The sequence below is a fragment of the Orycteropus afer genome, unplaced genomic scaffold (assembly GCF_000298275.1).
Source record: "Orycteropus afer afer isolate SDZICR_OR568_19922 unplaced genomic scaffold, OryAfe1.0 scaffold00074, whole genome shotgun sequence".
Taxonomy (NCBI): Eukaryota; Metazoa; Chordata; class Mammalia; order Tubulidentata; family Orycteropodidae; genus Orycteropus; species Orycteropus afer.
Window position 1 is genome coordinate 7,242,614 of NW_006921661.1, and position 15,759 is coordinate 7,258,372.

Here is a 15,759-nt window from a genome sequence, read left to right on the forward strand (position 1 = left end):
TTGTTTCTACCACTTTATCTTGCTTCTTTGTGTGGACTGTGATGGTCTGTTGTCTCTGAGACATCATGGCATTGTTGTATTTAGATCTCTGTTAACTATTTGTGAAGAGCAGCCAAGGGTGAGTCAGGCTCTTCTTGGTGGTTGTTTATCATTGGCCAGTTGGTGGAGAAGAAAGTGGTCGCTCTCACTCAATAAGTGAAGCTGTGGGAGGTGTGAGTGTAGTTGTGTCGTATGGGGACTGTTGCTATCTTCCACTCAGTTACACAAAAATATCAATTGAATAACCATCAAAAAAAGTAAAAGCAAATGGACAAAAAACACACCATTTAATTACACAGGAACAGTAACCAAAAATAAGAAAAAAGGAAAAAGAAAAAGAAAAAAACCCCTGCAATATCTGGAGAGAGAGCAATAAGAGAAGAAAGGTAGATAAGAAGAAAAATGAAGAAAAAAAATGGGAAATATGCAAAAATAAAAACAAGGAACAGGGTTAACCATGAGAAAGAAAAGGAATAATTGCAACCAGGAACAGTGAAAAGAAAAAAAGCTGAAAACTAGAACCTGGAAGAGAAAGAATAAAGAATAATAGTAAAAAGGACAAAAGTAATAATAGTAGTAGTAGTTTTAAGACAAATGAAAACAAACTAAAAAAACAGAAAAAAGAAAAAAAATCAGGGCAGGGCAGGGCACCCAGGCGCCATCTGAGCACACAGACTGGGATGGAATTCTTGCCGGCCTAGAAGGTGGGTGGGAGTGAGGGATGGTTGCACCTCCATTCACCAAGAGGGTGTGGAGTATAAGAGTAACAAAGAGAATGTTGCACCTTTCCAGTTGTCCAGGTCCAGAATGTCCTTAGGGTTCCCAGCAAATGGAGCCTGTCCTTAAGTCCCTGGAATCTGGGAGAATGCTGTTGCTTTAAATATCCAAAATGGTCAAACCACTTGTAAACATTCAAAATGGCTGCACCCTCCAGACAGGCAAAAGTCCACAGCTCAGCCCACCTTCCTCTTCACTGCTTTCTCTTTTATTCACCAGTCACCAGAGCAGTCCTCCGCACAGTCTCTGGCTAGTTTAGGTTAATTCTTAGGTCCTACCACCACTCAGCAATATCCAAACTCTCTGTGCCATCAGGATCGCTGCCAGACCGCAGCTCCATATGTCTCCTTTTTTGGTGTTTTCATGCAAATTCTTCTGCTAGTGGGAGTTTAGTCCACTTCTATATACTTCCCTTTGAGGCTTAGGGGTCCAGGATTATCTTCTGTATCTGTATTAACTGGTTCCCCTTTTCTTTGTTGAAGAGAGTCTGTGCAGTCTTGCTGCCTATTCTGCTATCTTACCAGAACCTATACTGGGCTTTTTAAAAAAGAAGATTAAGTATTGGTCCCTTCCTTTTAGGAACTTCCTACATATTGGGGGAAAAAATGCATATTTCTAATACACTATGAAAATGCCACCACTCATCTGTCAGTTTGTCATGCTGTGGTGTCTTGTGTGTTGCTGTGATGCTGAAAGCTATGTCACCAGTATTTCAAATACCAGCAGCGTCATGCATGGTGGACAGGTTTCAATGGAATTTTCAGAATGATACTAGGAAGAAGGCCATGGTGAAGCCCACTTCTGATTAAAAAAAAAAAAAAAGTGGCCAGTGAAAACCTTAGCAGGGAAATATTGTCTGATATAGTGCTGAAATATAACAACAACAACAAAATAGTGCTGAAAGGTCTGATATAGTGCTGAAAGATAAGCCACTCAGGTTGTAAGATGCTCAAAGTATGACTGAGGAAGAGCTGACTGCTCAGAGTTGACCTTAATGACATGGATGGACTAAAGCTTTCTGGACCTTCATTTGTTGATTGGGTATAACTCAAAATGAGAAGAAATGGCTGCAAATATCCATTAATAATCAGAATGTGGAATGTACAGTATGAATCTAGGAAAACTGGAAGTGGTCAAAAATGAGATGGAATGCATAAAGATCACAATGAAAATAAAAATTAAAAAAAGATCGGTATCCTAGGCATTAGTGAGCTGAAATGGTCATTTTGAATTGCATAATCATATGGCCTACTATACCAGGAATGACACAATTAAAGAGGAGTGGTGTGGTAGTTAAGCTTGTGTGTCAACTTGACTGGGCCTGGTTGAGTGGCTAGGCAGCTGGATGTAGTTATTCCCCATGGTAAGATTGGTAATTAACTCCATGGTGGAAGGTATTGGAGCAGCTGAGTAGCTGCTTTAGGGATATGGTCTGATTCCCATATATAAGAAGCAGCTTTGGGAATGGTCTCTAGCTTTTTGGCACACTGGCATGCTTGAACTCTGCAAGTAGCCAAGTCATTGTTCAGCAGCCTGTCATGCCCTGCCGATCTTGGGACATTTTCTGGACTTGAATTAGTGGCCTGCCATGTTGTTTGGTGATATTGGGACTGTGCCTTTTTACTTGTCACCTTGGGTTTGTCAGCCTCAGCAGCCAGCAGCTGCCTGAATGAAGAAAAGCCTCTAGCTTCAGTGGGTGGGAGCAAGAGGCAGAGCTGAAGCCCAAGGTGAAGGGGCTTTCACCCAGCCCCTAGAGCCTGGCACTTTGACCTTGGACTTGTAGTCTCCCAAACCGAAAGAGAATGAACTCCTGTTTGTTCAAGCTATTCCATTTAAATATGGTATCTTCTGTTAGAATGGCACTAGGTAACCAGAACAAGTGGCATCATGTCCATCACCAAAAAGAACATCTCAAGATCTATCCTGAAGTACAGTGCTGTCAGTGATAGGATAATATCCATATGTCCATAAGGAAGACCAGTTAATATGACTATTATTCAAATTTATGCACCAACCACCAAACCCAAAGATGAAGAAACTTAAGATTTTACCAACTTCTGCAACCAACATCTGAAATTAACCAAATATGCAATCAAGATGTATTGCTAAAACTGGTGATTGGAATAAGAAAGTTGGAAACTAAGAAGCATTAGTACTTGGAAAATAGGGCCTTGGTGATAGAAATGATGCCAGAGATTGCATGGTAGAATTTTGTATGACCAACCACTTATTCATTGCAAATACCTTTTTCAACAACATAAACAGGGATTATGCACAATGAACTTTGTCATGTACAGATGGACTACACAGGGATCAAATAGACTACATCTATGGAGAGAGACGATGGAAAAGCTCAATATCATCAGTCAAAACAAGGCCAGGCCCAGCTATGGAACAGACCTTCAATTGCTCATATGCAAGTTTAAGTTGAAGCTGAAAAAAATTAAAACAGAGCTAAAATATGACCTTGAGTATATCCCAACTTGAATTTAGATACCATCTGAAGACTAGATTAGATGCATTGAACACCAGTGACTAAAGACTAGACTAGTTGTGGGATGACCTCAAGGACATCATACATGAAGAAAGCAAAAGGTCATTAAAAAGGAAAGGAAGGAAAGACCCACATGGATGTCAGAAGAGACTCTGAAACTTGCTCTTGAATGGAAGTAGCTAAAGGGAATGTTGTTGTTGTTGTTATATACCGTCAAGTCGGACCCGACTCATTGCGACCCCTCCTTGGGTTTCTGAGGCAGTATCACTATGGAAGTAGGTTGCCCAACCTTCCTTCCAAGGAGTGGCTGGTGGGTTTGAACCACCAGCCTTCTGGGTAGCAGTCAAATGTCTGCTAACCAGAGCTCCCAAAGTGGCACTGGGTAACCATAACAGCATTTGACTGTGTGGATCACAACAGTGTGGATATGTGGATAACATTGTGAAGAATGGGAATTCTAGAACAGTTCATTGTGCTTATGAGGAATTTGTACACAGATGAGGCAGCAATTCTACCAGAACAAGGTGATACTGTGTGATTTAAAATCAAGAAAGATGTGTGTCAGGGTTGTATCCTTTCACCATACTTATTCAATCTGTACACTGAGTGAATAATCCAAGAAGCTGAACTATATGAAGAAGAAAGCAGCATCAGGATTGAAAGAAGACTTATTAATAACCTGTGATATGCAGGTGACACAACCTTGCTTGCTGAAAGTGAAGATGACTTGAAACACTTACTGGCAAAGACCAAAGACTATAGCATTCAATATGGATTACATCTCAACATAAAGAAAACATAAATCCTCACAACTGGACCAATAAGCAACATCATGATAAGTGGAGAAAAGATCGACATTGTCAAGGATTTCATTTTACTTGGATCCATAGTCAATACCCATGGAAGCAGTTAAAAATCAAATGATGTATTGCATTGGGCAAATCTACTGTAAAAGACCTCTTTACCTGGTAGAACCACTGAGACTATGGCCCCTAGCTGCCCTTCAGGTCTGGAATTGAACCCACACCTGTGGCTTCCAGCCAAGTAAAAGACAGGCATAGGAGTTGAACATTTACCTGAGGTAAATACACTCCTTGGAGAGAACAATCATGGGAGAAAGAAGGGCTGTTTATTCACAGGGAAACAGCTCAGGTGGCAGGGATGCATGGAGGGATGGACACAGGGAAGAGGTGACAGTTGGGAGGAAATGGAAGGGGAGCTGTTGCATTGTGGTAAACTGTGGTCAATGACATGAGACAAAGTATATGTGAACTGCTGTATGGAAAGTGAATTTGCTCTGTAAATCTTCACCCAAATCACACACACACACACAAAAAAAAAAGTGTGCAGAGAGTTGTGCTATGGTAACATAAAAAAAGTGAGCTTTTATCTGAAGAAGAAGCATTTAGGCAAAGAGAGAGGCAAAAGAGAGGAAGAAACAGAGAAGGCTTCAGTGAAATTCAGCAGAGTAATTGAGATAAGGCACCACAAGATGGTGAAGGGTTTTCCAAGAACACAAACACCATGTGCAGGGACCTGATACACAAGGTATTCAGGGAATGGGAGGAAGTTGGTGGCTGAAGTGTGCAGTGGATGGGGTGGGAGGTGATAGTAGGAGATGCAGCTAGACGGTGAAACACTTGTAGCAAACACTATAAATGCCACGCTGAGGAGCTTGGCTTTTATCCTGTAGGCAATAGGGGAGCTGTTAGACAGTTTTAAATAGGAGAATGCCATGATCCAGCCTGAGGACGTTAATGAAGATTCTGACAGTAGAAGAATGTTGTTGTTGTTGTTGTTTGCCGTCGAGTCGGCCCCGACTCATAGCGACCCCTCCTTGGGTTTCCGAGGCAGTATCACTACGGAAGTAGGATTGCCCAACCTTCCTTCCGAGGAGTGGCTGGTGGGTTTGAACCGCCAGCCTTCTGGTGAGCAGTCAAGTGCCTTAGGCACTATGCTACCAGAGCTCCTTAGCAATACCCATTTCATCTAAAAGCTCCTCCAGTGAAGTCTAAAATATTTTTTACTAAAGGTTTTTGAGATGATTAAGCTCCAGTGGTGACCTAGAACAATGTACTTGCAGTAGGTTCAATTTCTCTATAAGCTAGCAGTAGTATTTGGCTAGCAGCTGGTTTTCTTCTCACAATAACTCTGTTGCCATGGTAACAGACCACTCAGAGATACTCATTGAATCCCTCCTGGCCAGGTCATCCATTTGGCATGCACAGATCTTGCCACACTCCCTTCCTGCAGAAACCTCTTGCTGGGATTTTTGATCCCTGTCTGGTCTCTGGCTCTCGCAGGAACAAGCTTGGGACTTATATGGTAGTGGCTCCACAATGGGAGCTCAGCACAAATGCTTCCATGGGTTGAGTTGAATTTATCTGAGCCTTGCCCTCATGGAGCTGATGTTCTGATGATAGTGGCAGCAGTAGACAAATTCTTATGAAAAGAAATACTTATTTTTCTGTCCCATATACAGTGTTTTGCAATTAGAAATCACTTTATTTAAAAATAACTTAAATGCTAATAACCAGACATTTAAAACAAAATAGAAGCATTCAGTTAAATTAGTAATTCCAAACATTTTTTCTCCCACAGTCAAGGCAGTTATAGAAAATGGATTTAATTCTCTATAAAGAAGGGCTTTTGCCAGCATTGTTCAGAAGGAGCAGGCTGCCGCTGAGGGCAAAGTCTCATTACTGCTTACCAGGGTCAGGTCCTGTGCTGGACACGGAGGATACAAAGATGAATGAGAAACAGCCCTTGTGATTGTAGAACTTGCAGCCATGCAGATAAAAAAGGGATTCAAACATCAATGTATTTCAACAAATTTTCATTGAGTGCTTACTGTCTACCAGACACAGTGCTAAAGGTTATTTTCAACTCTAGATTTTTGGTCACTCCACTGTTTTTTATTTTCGAAATCCATAGCTATTAGTAAATTAGTGGGGAAAAAAAGAAAAAAAAAACAATCAGTTGTGGTCAAGGTGACTCCAACACATGGTGACTCCCTGTGTGTGAGAAGAGAATTGTACTTCTAACAGCTGGTTTTTTGAAAGTAGATCACCAGGCCTTTCTTCCAAAGCACCTCTGGGTGGACTCGAACCTTCAACCTTTCAGTTAGCAGCCAAGCACTTAACTATTTGCACCACCGGGACTCATGTAAATTAGTAGCAAAATATTCTTCAATTAGGGAAGAACTGGTGATCCATATGCTTATGTTAAGAGAGGAGACTTATCTATGGAAATGAAAGAACCACTTCCCTTTGCATAATAATCACTTATACTTCTTTTGTCTTTCACACCAGCTACAAAGATCAGTGGTGGCATCAGGGGAAAAGCAGTTACAAGTGGACTACCGCATTAGCAAAAGGTATGTAGGATCCTTCTTTGGCAGAAACTTCCTGTAATAACCTCTGTTGGCCCTCAGCCCTGAGGCACAGCTGAGGACCCTGTCAGTATCAGCCACTTGGCTGCCAGTGATCTCGTTGGAGGTTCTTTAGTTCACATATCTATACATTCTTTTTGAGAGAAAGAAGTTTCCGCTCTCCTCACCCAAGGACCTTTCACAAGATGTTGTATTGTCTAAGGATTTAACTAGAAGGGCATTAGGGAAAGACTTGAAAAACTCCTATGCCCTAAACCAAAAAATAAACTTATAGTTGTTCTCCAAACAAGGATTTGGAGAACAACTGTATGTTTATTTTTTGGTTTTGGGCATAGGAGCTTTTTCTCCAAACCAGGAGCTCTGGTGGCGTAGCGCCTAAGGCATTTCACTGCTAACCAGAAGGCTGGCAGTTCAAACTCACCAGCCACTCCTCAGAAGGAAAATTGGACAATCTTCTTCTGTAGAGATACCACCTGAGAAACCCAAGGAGGGGTCACTATGAGTCAAATCGACTTGACAGCAGTGAGCTTGGTTTGGTTTAGAAACCAGGATTGCTTTTTCAGAGAATAAAGTCTCATCCACATGTGTAGTTTTACTTTAAGTTTCCATCCCCACCTCCTGACTCATATTCAAAGCATGACTTGCCAATAGTTAGGCAAGAAGGATGAATAGAATCTCTGGATGTGGTGGTTTCTCTAGAGGAACAGATTCATCTGAGAGCCCCAACTTTATCTGCCTTTGCTCCCTGCCCGTCCCCCACTGAAGCCCTTTATTTGAGCTGTAACACTGGGACTGATGATACAGTAAGATGAGGACCTTTCATCAGAACCATGCAAGACAGTGAAGTCAGCGTCCTTTGGGAGAGGCCAGACCTCTGTATATGTGGTTAGTTTTTGTTGTCTGGCCTTGGACTTTTTTGGGAAGTGAGGTGAGTGATGAAATCTGTGATTCAGAATAATTTGGCTTTTTTTAGTTTGTCTTGTATATTTAGGGATCTTTCCACATTTAGGAGCTATTCTCTGAACTTTAGAAGGTCCTTATAACCTCAGCTTCATTGCTTTTCTACCTTTATGACATTTTACTCTCAAAGGAAATCCTTACCTTTGAATACATTGCTTTTGTGGTAGTAGGTGATATTTTTTTCCCTTTTAAAATGAAGAGTTGCCTCCTCTTTCCCAGCGCTCATCACTCCCAATCCTTTGAGTTTGGGTCTATCATCACACTTCACTGGAACAGGTCCTGTCTTACTTATCTAACCAAAAACCAAACTCACTGACATCGAGTCGAATCCGACCCTCCTTGGGTTTCCGAGGCAATATCATGATGGAAGTAGATGGCCCAACCTTCCTTCTGAGGAGTGGTTGGTAAGTTTGAACTGCCAGCCTTCTGGTTAGTTGTCGAATGCCTTAGGCACTATGCCACCAGAGCTCCTCTTACTTATCTAGTGCTACTATAATAGAAATACAAGTAAATGGCTTTTACAAACAAATTTATTTTCTCACAGTTTAGGAGGCTAGAAGCCCAAATTGAGGGCATTGGCTCTAGGGAAAGGTTTTTTCTCTCTATCAGATCAAGGGGGAAGGTCTTTGATCTTTGCTTCCCTGTTTCTTCCTGTGGTGTGTCATTTATATTTCCCCATGTATGCTTATTCACTTGTTGGTTTAATCTCTTTCATATCTCAAAAGAGATTGATTTAAGACATACCCTACACTGCATTGAGTTTATGCTAGTGGTGGTAGAATATTTTGGAAAAGGATAGCAATAATGGTGGCACAACATGAAAAATGTCAATGTCCCTGAGCTGTAAATGTGAAAGTTGTTATGTTGATGACTATCTGTTGTGTGTGTTTCCACCACACACAAAAAAGACATACCCTACACTAATATTGCCTTATTAACATAACAAAGAAAATTCATTCTCAAATGGGATTATAACCATAGGTATAATAGAGTTTAGGATTTATAACACATATTCTTAGGGACACAATTCAAACCATAACAGTCTGCATTCATTTTCCTCACTCTGATTCCATGCTTTCCAGCCAAATAGATGATCACTGCAGAGGGCAGCCAGAAACTGTCTTCTCTGCTAATGTTTCTCCCAGAGATGGCAAATGTTCAATAAGGATGTATTCCAGTCATTCATTCAAACAAGGAGCTCTGGTAGCATAGTGGCTAAAAGCACTTGACTGCTAACCAGAAGGCTGGTGGTTCAAACCCACCAGCCACTCCTCGGAAGGAAGGTTGGGCAATCCTACTTCCGTAGTGATACTGCCTTGGAAACCCAGGGAGGGGTCGCTATGAGTCGGGGCCGACTCGACGGCAAACAACAACAACAACAACAACATTCAAACAACCAATCTGTCAAAGAATACTGATTAGTACTTTCTGTAAGCCAGGCACTGGATAAGAGTCTAGGGATACAGTGTTTCTACCCCCAAGAATTTTCGGTCTGGAAATTGGAGATAGACAAGTAACCACAGTACATAAAAATGGATGTTTGATAGTGTGAGTTTAGGGTATTATCAGAGCCCGTAACGGAGCCAGCTAACCCAAACTTGGGATGAGATGATGCAAAAAGGACATAGAGGCAGTATCCTCTGGCTTCTTCCAACCTCAAGAGGGAAAGACAGAGTCACCATCAATAGCCCAAGGCTTATTCCTATGAGGCCAGACATGCTACCACCTTTCAGCCTTTTTTTTTTTTTTTTTTTTGACACCAGCTGTCCCTCCCACAGCACTCACTACTCCTTTGCTGGGTTTGATAATTCATTGCAATAGCCACTCAGAACTCAGACAATACTATGATTATGGGGCTTATTAGGGAAGTAACAGGTTACAATTCAGATTCAAGAATGTGCTCAGGATACATTTCTTCTATTAGGACAGTCTCCCCTCTGCTATGCCTCAGGCACACCTCTCTGGCCCTTGGCCTCTTGGCCTGGTCTCTGCCTGCTCAGGCAAGTGTTACAAAGCTCTTTTAGCTCGGCCAGTAGGAGCACTGAGGTGCACCCCACTCTGCCAGCAAGCCTTCTGCCCAAAGGCACTCAGCTTTCTCATTATGTGGGCTGGCAAGCCTGCAGCTCTGTCTCATGCTGCTCAGTTCCTCTGCTGGTCATCTCAGCCGGTCTTCTCAGTTGGTTGTCTCAGCCAGTCATCTCTGCCAGTAGTCTGCCAAGGAGATCCACTGCAGGGATTTTGGATCCAAGGATGAGCTCCATTCCACCTCTGGCTTTTTTCCCTTGATACCAAAAACCAAACCAGACTCACTGCTGTCGAATCAATCTTGACTCATAGAGACCCCTCCTTGGATTTCCGAGGTGGTATTTCTACGGAAGTAGATTGCCCAATCTTCCTCCCGAGGAGGGGTTGGTGGGTTTAAACTGCCAGCCTTCTAATTAGCAGTCAAATGCCTTAGGCACAGTGAGATTCCCACTTCTGCCTCTAGGGGGCTCATTTTAAGCCTAGCTAAAACTAACCAATCCCCACATTAGGGTTCCCTACATCTTATTTGCATGGCCCCACCCCCACAAGAGTGCCATGTACCTTATTTACATTATTCATAAGCTATCCAATCCCTTTGGTAGGCTACCAGCATCTTACATTTGCATAGTTCCACCCAGTCATTGGCTGGGCATCCCAAAGACCATGGCTAAAAGAGCCATACCAAGTAATTCATTGCATCACAGATGGAGAAGAAGCAGAGCAGTGGTATGCCAGTAAATGTTAACAAATCAGTTCTCTGAAAAAATGAAAGCCCTAATTTGTAGTTTTTGCTTATTTCCATGGTGTAAATATTCCATGGTCCTTGTCTGTTCTGAGCTTCTGCTCCTAGGCAATCTTCATGTGGCTTGGCATCTCTTTTCCCATCTCTGTAGTTTCACTTTCTTGTTTAATCTCTTTTATATTTCAAAAGAGATTGACTCAAGACATGCTACACTAGGCTACATTAGTCCTGGCTCATTAACACAGCAAAGACCATCCATTCAAATAGGATTAAAACCACAGGCATAGAGGTTAGGATTTACAACACATATTTTTGAGGTGACACATTCAATCTATAACAAGTTTGTAATTGTCAGATTATCTTCTTGCCCACAAACCTTCACTGACTATCCATTATCTACAGAGTGAAGTCCAGATTACATACTGTGGTGTCCTCAGCTTTTTACAACCTGCTCTGAGCATGCTTTTCTTAGGTGTATGTCCTATTACTTCTTTCATAGACCAAGTGCTTTAGCTATATTACATCATTTCCTATACATACCATGTATTATCAGACCTCTATATCTGTGCATATATAGAGGGAGCTCTGGTAGCATAGTGGCTAAGACACTTGCCTGCTAACCAGAGGGCTGGTGGTTCAAACCCACCAGCCACTCCTCGGAAGGAAGGTTGGGCAATCTACTTCCGTAGTGATACTGCCTCGGAAACCCAAGGAGGGGTCGCTATGAGTTGGGGCCGACTCGACGGCACATAACAACAACAACAACAACATATCTGCGCATATGCTGTTTCTTCAGCCAGGAATAACTCTACATCTTTTCTATCCAATGAAATTTTACTCACCCTTCAAAATTTGTGCCCAGTTAGAATTAACTGTTCCTTTATCTGTGTTCTCTCAGAACTTTACTTCAAAGTCTATTTTGCATCTTTCACTTTAATTTAACTGGTACTTGGTTGTTTTTGTCTTCTTCCACTTAACCCATGAGGTCTTTGAAGTTTTGTCTTGGGTATCTTTGTAAAGCTAAGAAAATGTAGCATAGCACTTTGTATGTACTTCATATGAGAGAGTGAAAAGATGAACAAATTTGACCATGATTTAAAGAGTAAAGAAGTGGTCTTCTGATATTATGCTAAAATTCTTCCCTTCAGAGCACTCATGGTCTCCCCCAGGAGGGTCACTAGCTATGGTTGGGGAACACTTCCACATTTTCCAGGGACTTAAATTATAATTTCAAATCCTACACTTTGCCAGAGCCTCAAGAAGACATCCAGGAAAAGAAACTAAACTAACTGTTCTTTGGCCTTTGAGGTATCCTGGTTTGTCTTTGAATAGAGCAGAATGGATTTTCCTGTGTTTAATGGCAATTACTGACATATAGCTTACAAAGCATCTTTATATACTGTTTCTCACAATCTCTGCAAGGCTAAACAAACAAACAAACAAACAAAAAAAAACCCAAAAAAACTCACTGCCATCGAGTGAATCCTGACTCACAGTCTCCCCTCCTTGGGTTTCTGAGGAGGTATCTCTACGGAAGTAGATTGTCCAATCTTCCTTCCGAGGAGTGGCTGGTGGGTTTGAACCTCCAGCCTTCTGGTAAGCAGTCAAATGCCTTAGGCATTGCACCACCAGAGCTCCCAACAAGTCTATATAGTAGATACTATTATCATTCTCATTTTATACATTCACACACTGAACCTTGGAGAGATTAAGCATTAAGTGACTGATTTAGGATCACACTGAGGATCAGGGACTAGTCTTTATTACTCTAAACTCCAAGCTTTTTCCATTGGACCCTGCTCCTTCCATTGCAATGCCTCTAAAATATAGCTGTTTTAAGGGCAGGAATTTTGACTCTGTATCTCAGTGCCTGGGACTATGAACCATCACACTGTAGCCTCAGCATCTAGCACAGGGCCTAGCATTCAGTACGCCTCAAAGGATGTTTTTTGAGTGAGTGACAGTGTGAATATTGAGATAGAGGGCAGAGTGGAGTCAGCAGACTATTTGAGGGATAAGTAGATTACAAGACATTTGTGTCTTTCCCCCGTCCCCCTTTCCTCTCTTCCTTTGTTCATTCCTTCCTTCCTACAATTGACATCCTTCATTCAGTCACTGACAAACATCATTTAGTCATTTCTGGCATTAGCCAGAATGAGTAGACTCTGAACAGGAGTCACTGATGCTCCAATCTCTGGTGTGTTCTAGTGCCTGGCTGAAGGACACCGTTGACCCAATGCTGGTGACTCTTGACCATCGCATTGCTGCCCTTACAGGCCTTGATGTCCAGCCCCCATATGCAGAGTATCTCCAGGTGGTGAACTATGGAATCGGAGGACACTATGAGCCTCACTTTGATCATGCTACGGTAATGATGGGGTTGATGACCAGTCTCCTGGGATAGGGAGCTGGGGAATTATTTACTTCTCTGAGGTAGAGTTCACATAGGGCTCTCAGGAAAAACTAAGTGAAATTTTAGGACAAACGTTCTGTGCCAGGAAGATCTAAAAACACTGCTTTCTGACTCATTTTCTTATTTGTCACCATCCACCTGTTTAAAATTTGCTAGTGGGGAGAACATGACCTGTAATGGAACATTTTCTCCTACTTCACATGGGAACTTCCCAGTGAGGATTTTCTTTCTGGTTACTCTCCTTTCCTCATGATCTCACCTGCCCATCTTTGCTGACAGGTATTCAGCAATTTTTTTTTTTTAAGGTTCAAGATATTCTCCAAAATTGATCTACAGATTCAACCTAAATTCTATCAAAATCCCAGATTTTTTAAAAAATAGAAATTGACAAGCTGATTCTGAAATGTATATGTGCTTGAACAATTTCTCTCAGAAAGATCAGCACAAGGCCGGTCCCCATGAGGCAGAGGTTAAAGAAGTCCCAAATATCCAAATTGCTGTGCCATTCCATCATTACAGACATTAACTCCTCCTCCTCCTCCCAGTAAATTCCCCCATCTCAGGGTTCTCTATTTCACTGTAACACCTCACAGAACTCACAGACACCCAAGGGATCGTGTCACGTAGTTGTGGTGGAGGCTGGCAGGTTGGTGAGTCCCAGGTCCGTGAGTGGGTCTGGAGGATCCGCCCAATTCTCGGGGTTTGATGAACCTCGATCAGCAGATCAGATGACGGCTGCTGTCCCAAATCCAGGGGTGAGATGAGGATGAGCCAAAACACAAAACCGGAGCAAGAAGAGGGGGAAACCTTCCCAGGAGATTCATAGTATACCCTCAAGGAAGCTAAGGGTGGTGATTTGAATTATACCCTCCAGCAAGACAGGACTCAAGATACATTCCACCTATGTTGCTCCAACAGAAATAACCTAAGTGGATGGCTTTAACAATCAGCGGCTCAAGGCAAATCCCACCACAGAGCTGATTGCCAGTCATTATAGGGAACGACTACTACCAGCTGCCCAGCCAAGTTGACACTTGACTTTAACTACCACACCACCCCAAACAGGCATGGATAATAGGATTTACAATACATCACAGAATGGAGGACAATGGCTAGAAGGGCACATCAAGCAATTCACTGCAATATGGAAATGGAAAGGATCTAGAATAACCAAAACAATTTTGAAAAAGAACAAAATTGGAGGACATATACTACATGATTTCAAACTTAGTACAGAGCTACAGTGTAGTAGTATTCAAGGCACCGTGGTATTGGTGTAAGGATACAATATAAGTCAATGGTCAATTGATTTTTTTTAACTCAAAGTTTATTCTCAGTGGTTATTCTATATGCATACAGGCATAATTTGGAGATATTACAGGTCCAGTTCTAGACCACCACAATAAAGTGAATATTGTAATAAAACAAGTTACATACATTTTTTATTTCCTGGTGCATAAAAAGTTATATTTACCTATTCTGCAGTCTATTAAGTGTGCAAGAGCATTATGAAAAACTTTAAAATATGGTGAGAATTACCAAAATGTGACACAGAGACACAAAGTGACCACATGCTATTGGAAAAATGTCACCAATAAAGCCTTGCTTGATGCAGAGTTGCCACAAAACTTCAATTTGTAAAATTGCAAAATCTGCCAAGTGCAATAAAGCAAAGTGCAATATAATGAAGTATGCCTGTATAGGGGGACTATTTTGATTCCAGGAAAAACAATTGGCTGGAAGACGCTAGGTACAATGAGGCTTATCAAAAGGAGACATATAGAAGATCAACCATTGTCTAATCTTAACATAATTAATTGAGTCCTGCCCTACCTCTTTCAAAGAGATCAAGGAATATCAGGTCACAAGATGGTCTCTGGCTCTCCACCCAGCCATATCTTTTTTTTTTTTTTTTTTATTTTTATTGTGATTTGGGTGAAAGCTTACAGAGCAAATTAATCTCCCATACAACAGTTCACATATACTTTGTATCATGACATTGACTGCAATTTCCCACAATGCAGCAGCTTTCCTCCCACTTCCTCCCCATAGCCACCTCTTCCCTGTGTCCTTCCCTCCCATGCATTCGTGCCCCCCAGATGTCTCCCTGTGTATACACAGCCCTTCTATTCACCTATGATTGATCTCTCCAAGGAGTGTATCTTCCTAATGTAAATATTCAGCTCATATGCCTGTCTTTTGTTTGGCTGGAAGCCACAGGAGTGGATTGAATTCCAGACCTGAAGGGCAACTAGGGGCCATAGTCTCAGTGGTTCCATCAGGCTCTATCAGACCAGCAAAACTGGTCCTTTTTTTTTTTTTTTTTTAATGGTTTTGAGTTTTGTTCCATATTTTTCTCTCTCTCTATCCAGGATCTCCTACATAGATCTCCCTCCACGTGGTTGACAGTGGTAGCTGGGTACCATCTAGTTCTTCTGGTCTCATAGTCATTGTGGCTGAGGATCGCATGGTGTACCAGTTGCTTGGACTAATTGTTTCTGTGAATCTTTGGTTTTCTTCATTCTTCTTTGCTCTGAATGAGGAGACACCCATCATTGCATCTAGATGGCTGCTTTCAAGCTCCCAGTCACTGCTCACCAAAGTAGGATGTGGAACAATGTTTTTGTGTAGTATGTTATGCCAGTTGAGCTTGATGTCCCCTGCAACCATGGTCCCAACCATGGTCCAACTACTCACTCCCTCTGGGTAGCTGGCTATGGCCAAGAAGTGATTACAGCCTTGTTCCTTGTCAGCTCTACTATATACTGGGAATTCTTGCAGAACATACGAATGTTGTTGTTGTTATGTGCCATCAAGTCAGATCCGACTCATGGCAACCCCTCCTTGGGTTTCCGAGGTGGTATCACTACAGAAGTAGATTGCCCAACCTTCCTTCCAAGGAGTGGCTGGTGGGTTTG

At 42.0% G+C, this 15,759-nt stretch overlaps 1 protein-coding gene across 1 annotated transcript in view; it reads left to right on the top strand.

Moving 5' to 3' along the window:
* The window catches only part of P4HA3 (prolyl 4-hydroxylase subunit alpha 3), a 76,672-nt gene that overhangs the window by 49,787 nt on the left and 11,126 nt on the right, over positions 1–15,759 (top strand). Inside the window, exons 8-9 of the mRNA XM_007940946.2 lie at positions 6,622–6,686; positions 12,637–12,796. Coding sequence (XP_007939137.1) covers positions 6,622–6,686; positions 12,637–12,796 — 225 coding nt within the window. The remainder of the gene's footprint in view (positions 1–6,621; positions 6,687–12,636; positions 12,797–15,759) is intronic.